Source organism: Hippocampus guttulatus, chromosome 2 (genome assembly GCF_054856545.1).
Source record: "Hippocampus guttulatus isolate MCC_2025c chromosome 2, RoL_Hgut_1.0, whole genome shotgun sequence".
Taxonomy (NCBI): Eukaryota; Metazoa; Chordata; class Actinopteri; order Syngnathiformes; family Syngnathidae; genus Hippocampus; species Hippocampus guttulatus.
The window spans coordinates 35,450,252-35,465,924 of NC_141262.1; the positions used below are offsets into that span (position 1 = coordinate 35,450,252).

General features: G+C 43.8%; 1 protein-coding gene across 2 annotated transcripts in view; it reads left to right on the plus strand.

Moving 5' to 3' along the window:
- Positions 1–15,673, plus strand: part of afg2a (AAA ATPase AFG2A) — a 138,703-nt gene that overhangs the window by 22,961 nt on the left and 100,069 nt on the right. For both annotated transcript variants that reach the window (XR_015100273.1, XM_086105891.1), the window contains exons 11-14: positions 1,372–1,526; positions 10,751–10,960; positions 13,311–13,364; positions 15,252–15,331. Coding sequence is in view for 1 of the 2 variants with exons in the window: in XM_086105891.1 (XP_085962017.1) it covers positions 1,372–1,526; positions 10,751–10,960; positions 13,311–13,364; positions 15,252–15,331 (499 nt within the window). In the remaining variant the exon portion in view is untranslated. The remainder of the gene's footprint in view (positions 1–1,371; positions 1,527–10,750; positions 10,961–13,310; positions 13,365–15,251; positions 15,332–15,673) is intronic.

The window sequence follows — 15,673 nt, forward strand, 5'->3', positions numbered from 1 at the left end:
TTCCCAGTTATGTCAAAAAGGGGGAATTAGTGTTGATTTGGTTTGCATTTGCCCGGCGTGTATGGTCGCATCGTGCAGCAGCTCCAGTGATTGAGAGTTTAAATTGGATTAAAAGTCGGAGCCAGGATGAAGCAACTCAAGTCACGACGCCGTAAACAAGTCCCACTTCCTTGCCGCTGCCCTTAATTTGTCAAATAAGTTTCACGCTGTATTTGAAGGCAACAATTCAAACCTTTTTCCAATATTTCCTTTTAATTAAAGAATGGACGGATGACATTTAAACAGTCCTGTTCATCAGGCTGTTCACATTTTGATGTGAGATCAGTACAACACCGAACAACTAATAACAGTACTCTCAGGAGGAAGTGGCCACTGCGTTTATAGCAGGGGTGGCCAAACGTTTTGGACCGAAGATCGACTTTTCGATCAAGCAACCTCCCGCGATCGACCCGTTACCGCGCACGGGCACGTACATACACGCGCACGCCATGATGAGCAACAGCCCGACACGGAGGCTGTTGCACTTTTGCAGCCTGTTAACTATCGTAGATCACACGTACCATTTTAAAGTGCTTCCCTCGGGCCTCTAGATTCCTATTCTTTGCCCGTGCCCTCGGTGAATTGTACACGAAACAAACTCTGACTGAGAATAAGGATAATAATAAAAGAAAAAGCGCAACAGCTCTGATCACAAGTTGCAACTGTAGACTGCTGATCGCTAACAGCTTCTGGTGACGCAGGTTAAAGATTTACCTGCTTTATTTTATTTCATTTTTTGAATACTTTTTGTGAAAATGAGACTCATAGGATGATTAGGGTGCAGTGTGCATTAACACAAAAAAAAAAAAAAAAAAAGTAATATGCACAAAGACACAAATGGTTGTTTGGGTTTTTTTTCTCTACACCCCTGGCGATCGACTTGGGACCAGTCCGCGATCTACCGGTCGATCGCGATCAACGTAATGGGCACCCCTGGTTTATAGTGTCATCAGCAGGTTGCAACGGAGATTTTTGCCGTTCTGCTCCTTGTCAGAGCCCACCAGCAAGTCTTGCAAAAAGTACTGAAACGTTGAACAGTTGGCTGTCCATAATGCACATGCCAAAAACTGCCCCTGCAGTGGGGGACGTACATCCATAAATTTCGCAAAGGTCAAATTAAGTTAAGGTGTTATGCTTAGGAGAGCATATTATGTCCATCCTGAAATATCACTAGTTAGCCACGTGCCTCTGTTTTTTGGGCGAGTACCTATAATTATGTTGCTTGTGTAAAAAAAGGCCTCTGTTCTGCAACACAAGCCGCACTGAAACATATGAATCAGGATACACATCCAGTAACAGCACTCATAACACTTACACGGTCTTTTTCTGCAGGTTTAAATGCATTAAGACGAGCGATCGGAGCAGCCAACGAGCCGTCCGACCAGCAGCTGATGGGCAAAGTGACGGTCACTCTGTCCGACTTGCGGTGGGCCATGTCAGTGGTGAAGCCCAGTGCCATGAGGGAGGTCTCCATCGATGTGCCCAAGGTAAGCGTCAGCCCATGAAGACTTTCAAGTGGAAGTCCAAAACTTTCTTGGAAATAATTTTTGCTCGTGCCCTCACTAGTCGGAACACCAATTTATCGAACTTAAAAACAAGCAAAGATTTTTTTTGTTTCGAAATAGCCCCTGAATGTACATGTATATTATGTTAAATGTTTAAACACAGTTTCAAATGAGTTTGGCGAACCACCAAAAGCACATCGCTAGCATACGATGACGTTCATTAGCCAAAGGCTGAACTGGACAATTGTTTTTTTCGCAAGGTAACTCGCAACTCGAGCACATTTTCCTGACGCTTGGGGGAAGTTGGTACACCTCAGTAGTGTTTCAGAAAAAAAACAGGGAAAACAAATACAGTACATGTATTTTTTTATTTTTTCATCAACTGTCCGCTACCCACCCAGAACATTTTTGGGTCTCGACCCACTTGCTAAGAACCACTGCTCTAAAAGACACTGTGTTGCCTTTGAAATGGCAGAACCACGGCACGCCCCTTCCCTTCTTGCCTTCAGTCCAACTACAGCCATATGAGCGCACAGTGCTCATATGGCTTAAAACATCCATCCATCCAATTTCCGAACCGCTTGATCCTCACTAGGGTCGCGGGGGGTGCCGGAGCCTATCCCAGCTGTCTCCGGGCAGTAGGCGGGGGACACCCTGAATCGGTTGCCAGCCAATCGCAGGGCACACAGAGACGAACAACCATCCACGCCCACACTCACACCTAGGGACAATTTAGAGCGTCCAATCAACCTGCCATGCATGTTTTTTGGAATGTGGGAGGAAACCGGAGCACCCGGAGAAAACCCACGCAGGCCCGGGGAGAACATGCAAACTCCACACAGGGAGGCCGGAGCTGGAATCGAACCCGGTACCTCCGCACTGTGAAGCCGACGTGCTAACCACTGGACTACCGGGCCGCCATGGTTTAAAACAATTGATCTGATTATTATTTTTATTATTTTAAGTACATTTCAAAAAATGAAAGACCAGATTGAAGGTACATTTTTTTGAACAGACCTTCTCCAACTATTTGCCATGCGAACACTTTTCCGGTGCCATAATCTGATCACAGTAAATCGTGGCTACGCTAATGCTAACGCTGCTAGGTGCTATGAGTTGGCTCTCCGGTTGAGGTACAAAAGGTGAATTTTTCAGCGACGAGCTAAGTTTTACAGACAAAAACAAAACGTTGACTTAGCAAATAGTGAACCACGACTATGCAGGGAATGACGCCACTATCGAGGCTTTCCCTTGATCTAATCCACCAAATCTGAGAGCATAATTGATACCCAACACCACAAGATAACCTTAAATCACACAGAGTAGCATGGCCTCTCTTTTTACTTTCATATGCCTTCTTCTCCTTAAAAAAAGTGACCCCGAGTGTAGAAAAAAAAATCAGGTGGGGGGGGCAGAAGAAAGTGGCAGGATGCAGGATGTTTTGACATTGCAAGTGTAGGACATTATGGACAGGAAGAAGGTTAACATCATCCTCATTGGTAATTCAAAGCAGATGGGCTCACCGAGGGTTCCTGGCAGACACCAACATAAAAAAAAAAAAAGAAGAGAAAAATGAAGACGATATGTCCATCCTATCTTGTGCGCAGCGCCTCTTTGCTACACTGTGCACATCCAACTATGTTCACTCCTTACGGCGAGTTCCTGGAACTGGAAAGTGACCCCCACCCCTCCTCCTTGCCATCTCAGCTGAAAGGCTAGCCACAGAGCGCCGGACTTGATTATATCCACATGAGTGCAAACATTTGTTTCTAATCCCTTTTATAAGAAACTTCCAGCGGAGGCCGGATGAATGCGTGCCTCAAGTTCGTTGGAAGTCCTCTCCTATCACGTCGGCAGGCATTTCAGTGCAACGTATGCTTCCATGTCAAGAAGTATTTCTTCATTTTATGACACGGTACCTCATCTTTTTGTCTTACTCACTCATCATGAATTCAGTGACACAATTTTGACACCACAGTGATATAGTTGTTAGCACATCTGGCTCACAGCGGAGAGGTTAAATTCACGGCTTTGCACGTTCCAAAAACATGTTCGATTCTTTCAAGACTCTTCATTGAATGTGATTGTGAATGGTCGTTTGTCAGTATGTGCCTTGTGATTTATTGACGACCATTCCAGCGTCTTCCCATCCTATCCTCCAACGTCAGCTGGCTCACACATGACCCTAATGACGACAAGTGTAATAGAAAAAGGATGGATTTCAATGAGGTTCAAGTGGTATACACTTCCCCCCCATATTCTAAAAACTGCGTGCCTGTCTGCACGATTCAGTAAATATCCATCATACCTTAGTTTTCTTACCAAAAATGTGCGTGCGTGTGTGTGTTTTCAGGAAACGGATTGAACAGTTATCAATATTCTAATTCGGGGAGCGTATTATACACAAATAGAGGGAAAAAATGCCTTTGGCAGCGGCAGGGGTTTTATAAAGACTGGGTGCATCTTATTCTCGGGAAACTACGGTTATACAAATAACCAACAGTGGCCATATAAAAAAACTCCACAGTTGCACAGAAAATGTTTTCAAGCAAAAAAAAAAAAAAAGTTCACAGTTTCTCTGTTCTGCAAAACAAAAACAAAATAACCCACAAACAAACAAAAAACCCAGCATGTTAGCCTCATTCACGACTGAATTGGAGAGTGTAATTCTCCCTTACTGGTGGCTAGTCAAGGGTGTAAACCCTGCACACAAAAATATCAGGAAGAACTACTCAAAAACAATTATTATTCAATCACATTCGGCTATTTAGATGATAAATAGCCTAATATTAAATGCAAAATACGCAAATAATAGTAAAGATATTACAAAAATGATGAGCTAGCCACCAGTCCAGTGTTTACGCCCAAAGTCAGCTGGGATAAGTTCCAGCTCACCCTAATGAGGACAAGTGAAAATGGAAGGATGGATTTTGACCAGTTTCGTGAAAATCCACCTGTCGACATTTCAATCAAACAAAGTTATGGCTGCAGGATTTCTGGAATTACAGATTGTCCAGTCTGCCAATAAGAATGCCTGTTGCACAAGACGCATGTTTATTGGTTGTTTGCCGACATACAAGCACAGTGTAAATGTATTTGAAGTAAAAAAAACAACAACAACCTCGCAACTTACAGAAAATAGTGTACGCATTGTCGTGTGTGTGCTTTATGTGTCTTTAAGAAGCGGGCCCTCGTGGGTTGGGTTATGATCGAAGGTGAGTCGAGGTGTGAGCTGCGGTTGACATCAGCTCCCATATGAACGTCCTCATTGATTAATAAACAGCTGAGAAATGCATTGACGACCGTAGCTCTCCTTTCCCACATGCGAGGTCATCATATTATGCATACTGTCAAAAGCTACAAGAAGCGAATTCTCGAGAAAACTTGATTAAAAGAAAATGTATCAGAGGTGAACAACGTACTTTGAAAAGGACAAGCAAGAGAACACCAAGAGTCTTGCATCGTGTATGTTCATACAAATCGAGATATGTGTATCTGTACAAAAAGCTGTTCAAATTTCAGTTTCTAAACATATTCCTTCCTTTGCGAGGCCATCAAAGTGCCAGCTTCTCTTGTAAAGTTCACAAAACAACAGTAAAAGATAATAAGCGGTTCTTCTTCAAAAAACAAACACATCAAGATGAGTGAGCGAGGCGTGAGTCAAAGCGTCGACCTTGTAATTCCACAAACGTGAGTCAGTCGCCTCGCCATTAATTCTAGTGTGCTGGCCATGCGCCTGTTAAAATCTTTCAAGTAAGAATGCCATGCAAAGTCTCGGGAGGAATGATTAGCGTTTGGCTGAGTAACACGTCTCGGGGCTAACGCAACGTCAATAAAACCTACATGCAATGTGGCCACACGGTCTGCTGCAGCTATGTTAGGAGAGAAGATGCCTTTCCTGTGCCAGTAGGGGGCAGCGGATGGAAGATGACCATATCATAAATAAAATAGTAGAAGAGAGAGGCCGATTAAACACGGACAGACTTTTCAATCACTTAATTCATCAGAAACATATCACTCGATATCGTGATGCAATGTTGATGGTCGCAAATTTGTTGCATCATGATCCGACTGGTAATGTGATATTAGCGGTATCATGGGAACATTTGGTATTTTATTTTAGGTACTTTTTTCCAAAAGTCCTTGATGCGCTATTGGTTATGTAGTGATACTGTTGGAATTATTCCCCACTCACTGCTCCCCTCGGTCATCCCGTCTGCCCGTTCCGCGCCAGCACGCGTGGGCTGCAATGACGAATCTGGACATGTGCCGGTCCCTTCCCGCGGATCTCCCCAGCTGTGGCTCCACTGGGACCTCGTAGTGGCAGCAATGACCCTTCGTGGGGTCGGTGTTGCTGGCCCCCGCGGGCTGTCTCGGCCGACGGTTAGCCTTAGAACCGGTGCGGCTCCAGAGCCAAAGTCAAAATCGGCTAAGTATGTCGAATGCCAACATTGAACCAATAAGTTAAACTGGAACTAGAAATAAATATGCTGGTTAAAAATAGCCCTTTGAGCAACTCGTAGTAAAGTTTACAAACTATAAAAAGTTTCTCGATTTTGTGATGCATGAAATATTTTTTCTCCAATATACTAATCAGCAACCGGTCGCTGCATCTTGATGTTACTGTAATGGTATAGTTGTAAAAATATCAACATACACTACTCACAAAAAGTTGGGGATATTTGGTTTTCAGCTGAAAGTTATTGAAAAACTTTCACGCTGCAGTGATATCATATCATGAAAGTAGGACATTTAGGGAGAAGGATTTGTGATTTGTGATTTCCTCATCTCAGACAATTAATTGAAAGAAAAGTTAACAACAGTGGTGGGTACACCACAACAAAAAATGCCCACATCTCAATAACTCATCATGTTCCCTCAAGCATCAATTACAGCTTGACGCCGGCGTCTCATGCTGTTCATAAGTCGACTTATTGTCTGCTGAGGCCTGGCATCCCGCCCTTCTTGAGGGGCAGTTCTGCGGTGCACAGTTTCGAGCCTCGACACAGCAACTCAGCCGATCCCACAGGTTTTCACTGGGATCCAGGTCTGAAGAAAGTGCAAGCCATTCCATTTGGGGTACGCCAGTCTCCAACAGCCGTTCCCTGATGATGCAACCTCGATGATTTGGCGCATTGTTGTCCACGAAGATGAAATTAGGCCCGTATTACTCATGTAGGTAGGGGCACAATCACTGGATTAATAATGTTATGCAGGTAGCATGGGTTCAGCAGAAAGTGTCGGGCAGTTCGGTACCGAGTGGACACACCTGCCCACACTGCCACCACCAAAAGCTCGTCTGGTGACAACAGTGGCCAAGGCATAGCGCTCTCATTGGCGTCTCCAACAACATAGGCGGCCATCGTTTCTGCTCAACGTGAATTGACTTCCATCAGAGAACAGCACTTAGGCCCTTGTAAATGCTCCCTGGCGCATGCAAGACGATAACGCCCGTGCCCGGTGGTGCGGTCAGGTACCTTTGCAGGTCGTCTAGCACGCAGATCACGCTGATATAAATGGTTTTGAATGGTCTGACGTGACACTTAGGTGCCTTTCATCTCCCTTAAACTTGCCTGGAGTTGAGTGGAATTCATCATCCATTTTCTCAGCATGGGCACTTCTACATCTTTCTCTGACTCGTCCAGTCTCTTATTATCTCCGTTAAAACCTACTGATGACACTCTGTGACACTTGAAGCTCAGTGGCCACTTTCGTCTGGGAACGTCCTGTCTGAAGCATCACAATGGCAAGGTACTGTTGATCAATTGTTAGGCACGTCTTGGTCTCATTTGGTCGAATTGTGAACAGCATGATGAGGATGACTGTTTCAACATCAGCTCTTAATTGAACCACGACGTTAATTCGTCCATCGAAGGATCAAACGCCCGTTGTTAATTTTGCCGTTAAAGAACAGTAACTTGTGCTGAAAGTACTGAAACATTCAACAGTTGGACATGTGCATTCAAAAACTTAGAGAAGGTCACATTAAGTTCACCTGTAAAGGTTTGAATGCATTTTAGGCTTGTGCTGAAATTTCACCCAAAAGGCAAATGTCGCTAACCGTTTGTGAGTAGTGTACATGGAGACGCCTGCACAGGAAAATCCGAAAGTCAGTACTTAGTATTATTATGATGTATCATCGATTCACCCCCCCTCCCACCCCCCCCCCCCCCCAAAAAAAATTGATTAGTATGCAATCCTGTTTTCATGATATTCTTTGCTTCGTTCGGAAAATATTGTCATGTATTGTTACTGTCTGTATCATTCACCGTAGTACCGCTGCTTTTTCACTTTTTTTTTTTCTTTCAATCCCGGCTGTCTAAACAAGCATTTTGGCTTCCCGGCCTATCTCTCTCTCATCCCCTCCTCCCTTTCTTCTTCTCCCGCCCGTCCCCACCCCCGCCCTCCCGTCCAACCCCCCCCACGTTCGGTGCTGTCCATAAATTGCTTGGCATTTACAGTATGTGGCCAGACGCCATGTTTCCATTAGGTGCTTTGTTCCCGGGAGACGGCGCCGGTGGCCTGGGATGTGTTACCTCTGTCGGGAGAGGGGGTGTTATGGAGGGTGTTGATGGTGGTGGTGGTGGTGGAGTTGGGAGTGATCGAAGTAAGAGACAAAAGACAGGAAAGAATTCAATGCAAAAATTAAGGTGCAAGAGGTGACTCTTGATGACGTTACATTTAAGATCTCATACAGCAATAAAGTTGACTGCTGTACACCAAAGCAAACAAAAAAAAAAAGGAATAATGTACCCCCCACCACCACCACCAAAAGTATAATCACTAATATTAAAAGTTTATACCCCAACAGTAAGGCCAAAACACGTGATCATTTCAAATTCATCTTACAACATTCCCTTTAAAATAGCTTTTAGATGATTTGATTTGGGGGGAAAAAAAATCATTGGATTTTACGTCACCGCTTCAAAACCAGGAACAATAACGTTTACTACTTTCCTATTAGCTATTTAGTTACATTTTTGACACCACGATGCATACTGGAGGCCACTGGTCCCCAACTCCTGGTCTGCAGCTCTGTGCCATTTGGTACCAGGAGGTACAGGCGTGTGTGTGTGCGTGCGTGCGTGCGTGCCTGTGTGTGTGTGTGTGTGTGTGCGCGCGCGTGCGTGCATGCGTGTGTGTGTGTGTATAAGAGCATATACGTCACGATGGAGAATGTATGTCATCAGGGGTGTGTATACTTTTCATATCCACTCTATGTTCAAGTGATACATCTGGACTAAGGGACAAGCTTGTCGAGTAGGAGCCGGGTTTAGCCTGACTGTTTGCAGAAGTTACGACGAGTCTTTGCGGCACGTGCCGCGGGTTTTTCCGATGTATTTTCTCACAATTAAATCATCTTTCAGGCATTTATTTTAATGTTATGATGTCATTGCAAGTTTTTGTGTAAACAATCGTCGTTAGGGTCGCTCTTGCACATTTCCTGCAACTCTGTTCTGCTTCTCCGTTCCATTGGTAATCCCTTTCCCCTCAAGCATTTATGACTTTGGAAACAGATAAGTTTTTCCCCATCTGGGAAACAGGTGGAAGATATAAGCGTTTTGCCAGGAGCATTCTTCTATTTGTTTTCCATCAGTGGAAACTGGTTTTGGCACGACCATAGCATGTCCATAGTTTTTTTTATTTTTTTAAGGGGCCCGTGACAGACAGCCATTCAACGTGAATGAAGGCAGATGGCGAGAGGTTATGTGAACCGCGCAAGAATGCACGGGGATTTGAATGAAAACGGACGAACGTGTTGCAAGTGCCCCACGGCGTGGATTTGGAGACGTGAAGAGTGGAACGGCTTGTGCGCGGAAGCGATAGTGTGGGGAAAATGCTGTTTTCCCGCCCTCGCTCAGACAAGCGGCCGTTGGCTGACTCTCACACCGGCTCATAATTCAACCGGAATTTTCAGTTCCTCGTGTTCTTCCGAATATTTCCTTCAATGCTTCAAACGCTTTTTGTCCATCCGGAACAATTTATCGCCGTTCGTTTTGTCTGAGAGGTCTTCACTGAGACTAGCTTCTGCATACAATCAGGTTGTTTGTGCGATCCGTCGAGCATTTCGGGTAAGGGCCGAGCGATTTTGAAATAAAATCTAATTGCTTCCCTCTCCATCCCTTCAATTTTACGATTGTAATTTAAGATGCAATGTTTTTCAAGGTCCTCCTCCCCTGTGTTTTTGACAAACAAAAGCAATCGATTAATCTGCATTTGATGACATTATATGTGTTGTGGTCCACCAAAATGAACATAAAAGAATCATTTGAAGGCTGTTTATTTTTCTACTTCAATTAGAGTTAACTTGCTTGGACTTGGAGTCTTTTAAGCATTAAGCGACGGCAACGTCACCAAATTCTACCGAACGTGTGGCTAAACATAAGTAACTAAGTCTTAAACCAGGTTACAGCAATAATGCAACCAAGTCGGTGTTTTTGTCACTTTTCCTGTTCCATTAAAACAGTGACTTGTAAACACACGGAGTGCACTTCTTCAGCACTGAACTTATCGAGACACTATGAATCTGTAGCTACATTATTTAATTTTTTATTTTATTTTTTTGCCACATTTAGTCCATTTTATTGATCATTGTTCTGCTCTGGCTGGTGTGTGTGCCTTGGCTACTTCTGGCGGTATAATTTAGCCATTGAGACACACCCAAAGACGACTCTCACAATGGAAAAATGGAAGCCGCATTCATATGAGTGATTTTTTTTTTTTTTTTTTTTGCATTTATAAAATGCCCGAATGTGTTTGCTGCACTGTTTTCAATTCGTGTGTTGCTGAAAACACCACATCACAATGCGATTGGTTAGCCCATCAATGGCATTTTGCATTATTTGTTATCATAAAGCTAAACAGACTTTCCAAGGTAAAGATATGTATGCAGTTATTTGAAATATAGAACCTGTAGTTCTTGGTTTTATGTTTAGTTTAACATTGTACTTCAAAATAAAGAACATTTTTTATCATTGTTCGCTGTCTGACAAGCTGCTAACTTGTTAATGTAGTTGACTTGAGTTCCTTGCCACCTTACAGCACTCATATCTCAAATTTTTAAGTGAGACGAAGCAAAACAATTGGACTAACGATGGCCCCTACATCGAAAAACACAAAAGTCATGTTACTCGTATCTTAAGCCGCAAGTGGATTTTGTCATTCTTGCGGAAGAAAATTGTCCAATATCACTCACCCCGATGCAGGTTCGCTGGGCTGACGTCGGTGGTATGGAGGATGTGAAGCTGAAACTGAAGCAGGCCGTGGAGTGGCCCCTGAGGCACCCGGAGGCCTTCACCCGCATGGGCATCCGGCCACCAAAGGGCGTCTTGCTGTATGGACCACCGGGCTGCTCCAAGACCATGATCGCCAAAGCCCTGGCCAATGAAAGTGACCTCAACTTCCTGGCCATCAAAGTGAGTTTGCCTCTCTTTATGTCGATTCCTTTTCCCTTCTATTTGCTCAAAGTTGCATTGTTGGTTCTTTTTCACGAGTTCGTGGTCACATCTGAAAACACTTGAAATCCCCAATTTTGGATCATAGGCTTGACAAGTTTTCACAGATCCCAGTGTCAATGTATAGGTCAAAGGTCATGGTCAAAACGAGATAAAATAGAGTAAACGCAACACTCGTTTATTAGTCTATAATTTTCATCTGATTGTCTCGATACTTGATGATCGAACTAGTAATGTAGTTGATGCAGATAAACGCTCAGCGGATTGATTTTTGCTTGTGATTGACCTTGAACTTTAGAGCAAAGTTCAACAGTAACAAGTTGAAAAATGTACATGCCACCAACAACATCAAGTCGTATGCCAACCTAAAGGATGAAAGCTCTTTATATCAGTCATTATTTCCTTAATTTATTTTTACTAGATGGCACAATGAAGGGAAAACATGTTTTTTTTTTTTTCCCCCATGCAAAAACATCGCCATAGACCACCACCATTAAACCCGGGCACCAGTACAACATCATTTTACCATGGTACGTTAAGTGTGAGCTCATGACCTAATAGGCTTGTTTTCGTTTTTGACTGATGGATTAATATCAAATAATGTTCATGTGTTAAAACCCATTATGCATTCATCAAATGATATGCCTCCGCGGTCTTAACATGTCCGTCAACGTCTTCGAGAAGAGGCTTCCCCCCAATGACCCCGAGAGGGACATCTTGCTGCCCCACTTCCTGTGCAAAGAGCTTCCTTGTGTGACCCTTGAACCCGTGTTTGTCTATTTTCATTCATCACCTCAACCACTGTCACCTCAGCCTTTCTCCCCGCCTCCGTTCATTCACAGCGTCCCTGACAGAGATGGATGGGCCAAATTGGCGAGTTGTTGATCAGCGGTTGTCTTTCGGGAAGTCGCGTCTGCATGAGGAAATGTGCATGTTAATTAAGAAGCCCCCCCCCAACCCCCGAAAAAAAATACACTTATGTTAAACGTGTAAACTTATTCAACTCAAAACAAAACCTGTTTATAGTCATGTTTATTCATGAACCATCAGCTCTGTAATTATGTGTTTAGGTTTTGAATGTATTTTTTTGTCCTCATGGCTTGGTTGCTGCAATACTAGGGTGGCTCAAACGACTGGAGACAAATCCCATGTTTGTTTTTAATGTACTTGGCCCACAAATATGATTGTCGTTCTCATTCTCTGCACATATTCTATGATCATTTGCTTTGTGTGGGAAAAGTCATATTACATGTGTCAACACACATTTTGGCGACAAGAAAGTTGCGACGGTTTCAGAGTATGGTGATGTCGCTAAATCCCAAAAAGATTTTTTTTTAAGTATTCTTTCATTTTTGACTGCGATATCATAAAAGACGGCAGTCGTGATCGCGTCGAGCCTTCTATATGCAAATTGTGTTCCAAGTGAAAATCAAGTAACAATTCTTAAAATGAGGGACTCTGCAATAGAAAACATATTTTTCTAATACAATAACAACAACAAATCTGAAATATCAAAATCCCAAAACCTAGAGTAAATTCAAAGAAACAGGCATCGTTTTCCGACTGAGCACCTCCAAACGATCCAGAAACCATAAATATAGCTTTGGCACTCCCCAAATACATTTTTGGCCAGTGACCCGCTGAAAAACACCAAAAGACATACACGCACGCACAGTCCGTACCTCTACGTCATCAGTCACCTCGCACAGGCCTTGGCGCTGCCACCCGAGAAGAACGAACCCGGGATCTATGAGTCAGCCTACACACTTAACTGCAGCAGACGAAAAGGCTGCGACGTGAAATGCCCTCTCCCGTGTCGCCCCAGAGGTGTTGAAAGGGTCAACTTCAGAGGGAGGAAGTTCTCCCTGGGAGAAGTGGATGTTTTTCCGCTCAATCTAAGCCAAGCAAGAGAAGTAGAAGTGAGTCTCAAGAATTAACCAGTGTTGACGTAAAAGTTGAGAAACGGTTTCGCCAGAAGCCAAGACTTGGCGTTGTGACTGGCGCGCATTGGCCGGCGTCCATCCATTTGCGATGGTTGACGAGAAAGAGCACCGAGTGAGGATGCAGACTGTTCCATTCACTTCTTGGGCTAGCACTCAGGCAGAAACGGAGGCCTTTGAATGCCAACTCAAATCACCGCACTATTTCGTTTATATTATGATGTTAATGACCGCCTCTTAACCCATTGGAATGCTTTTTGGCAACTTCAAAATAACGATAACGTCGCCGCAAATGGGTGAATTCATGTCTTAAGTACAGTTTCTTAATCTATAAAAATGTTTGCTGAAATCCACCACTGTTGACTTTTCAGGGTCCTGAATTGCTGAGCAAGTACGTTGGCGAGTCTGAAAGAGCCGTGAGAGAGGTCAGTCCTGTTTTTACTTTTCATCAGACCTACAACAGAAGAAATCGCATTTAGCCAGCTCTGACTTTTGCAAAGCAACTACAAGATACTGGTCCAAGTTTTACTTTCCCGAGTTCGGTGGTTTGAAAACTATGACAAATTCCTTTTTCATACAACTATTGTCACATCGGAGCCAAACAAAAATCCTGATTTGATTTAGGGGCGTGTCTTTTTGTCAAAGCCCTCTTTATTGATTGATTTAGAGAATAAAAGTCCTTTCTGCACATGCATGGCACAAGTTAAAACTCATTGGCTCTTTTACATGGCGTTTGTCATTCACTCCATGAACCGCATCATCTCCTCCCATGAATGTGACACTCCTTTTCTGCTTCCTGCTGCGAAACAAAATGTATTCAAACGATACATGTACATTATTGATTTGTGGCGCCCGAACTTCCGACTTGTCGTTATTTTTCTCCCTCATAATCACAAGCCGAGATAAGCCACCACCAACTGCAGGGATCTTCTCGTCATTGCAGCGGTTTACTAACCTGAATTTCACAGACGAGTTGGAGGAGACCCTCCTCCACGCCTACCCGTTGAAAAATGTTCTTTTCGAACTTTTGTTAAGCGCTTTGTTACGGCTGCCGCTGTTGTGAAAGCGCTATATAAATCAGCATGTATTGTATTGTATTGTATGAGTCACACTTTTTTTTTCTCCGTTGTTTGTCCTGCTTCTTATACTCAGCTGCGGCTTGAAAACGTAGAGCTCTGACTCGCACCCAAAGCCCCATTCCCGAATCATGTAGATGTTCTTTTGGCGATTGGCAAATTATTTTGGTGCATTACCGCCGCTGGCCGGAATGTGGTGGTAATACATTACAAGTATTTGCCAACCACCCAAAGAGGAGGAGGAGTTGAAGTGGTCGTAGTCATGGCAACGAACGTATGACATATCGCTAGTTTAGCATGTGACTTTCACAGCTGCAAAAGGCGCGATAATGGACGCGGATTTCGCCCTGCCACAATGCAATGCAGGATTGTAGTTAAGGTCAGCCGTTTTAACCTAAAAGAAGAAGTGGAAGTGTCATTCGACTGGAACTCTTACTACTGTGAACGCATGGTGTGTTTGGAACTCCCGAACACCACTCCAAGAGTGTGTGTGTTCGTACTCACCCATCATTAATTTCCAAATGTAGCATATGTTATATATAACACAATCAGCAGCTCATTCTTGAACTTTTTCCATCTGTGTACTGCCTGATGCGCTGGGCTTGGGCGCTCCTTTTTCAAAGGAGTGCACGCTTGGAGCGTATTTCTGAACACACCCACAATTAGGGAACACGGATTGTGGGCGGGAGTCCGAGCTCCACTGCTCTTGGTCTCGTTTTTAATAAAAATGCATTTCCTCCAATAATGTGACTTCCTCCAGAGCAACTTACATATACATGTTCGTTTTCCTTTTTCCTGATGCATTTTCTGACTGGTGCGACGTATACTCCGGAGCAACCGATTGTCCGAAAAATATACGACATGTCGGTCGTGGCAAACGGTTGTATTGCAGTTGACAAATGTCACGTCCACTACAGTGAATGCGTTCCAGTCTTATTTAATGTCTAATATAATATCTTATATAAAGCCTAATATCATGGTTTATGTTGTGTTTTTGGTTTAAACTGCTAACATAAGCAATTATTAGCCTTTATTACTCATGGAAGTGAGTTGTGTTGGTATTGGCATTTATTATTTTCAGTGCATGATGTCAGAGGTGCTCATACACACATTATGACGCCATCTCATGATGTATTTCCTGTTTATGCTCACTGCAAGCTGAGGACGATCTCTATTCACCGACTATTTTAAAATATTCTCTTCCTCCTCTCCTCTCCCGCTCTCGCCACCTCGCAGGTGTTCCGGAAGGCCAGGGCCGTAGCTCCCTCCGTCGTCTTCTTTGACGAGATTGACGCACTGGCCAGTGAAAGAGGAAGGTACTTTAACGGCGTGCTATTAATAATGATAATACATACAGTATTGTTCACCTCTGAGTCAACAGTCCGCTTCTTCGTTATGTGGGCCGTGACAAATGCAACGTCGCTTAGACATCCTCTTTGTGAGCCTGTCCAACACAGTGGACACCCTTTCTTTTATGGGATGCCGCATCTGTGGCGTAGAGGAAAAAGGATGGTGGGGGTAGTTGAGGGGGCTGGGTGGACAGAGGGACATACACTGGAGGCACACAAATGTTTCATTGTCCCCCATCTCTGGCAAATGGGAGTGGATGTGACTCGAGATGGAGAGAAGTAGCATCCGGCCAACTTGTAAAGTGGAGT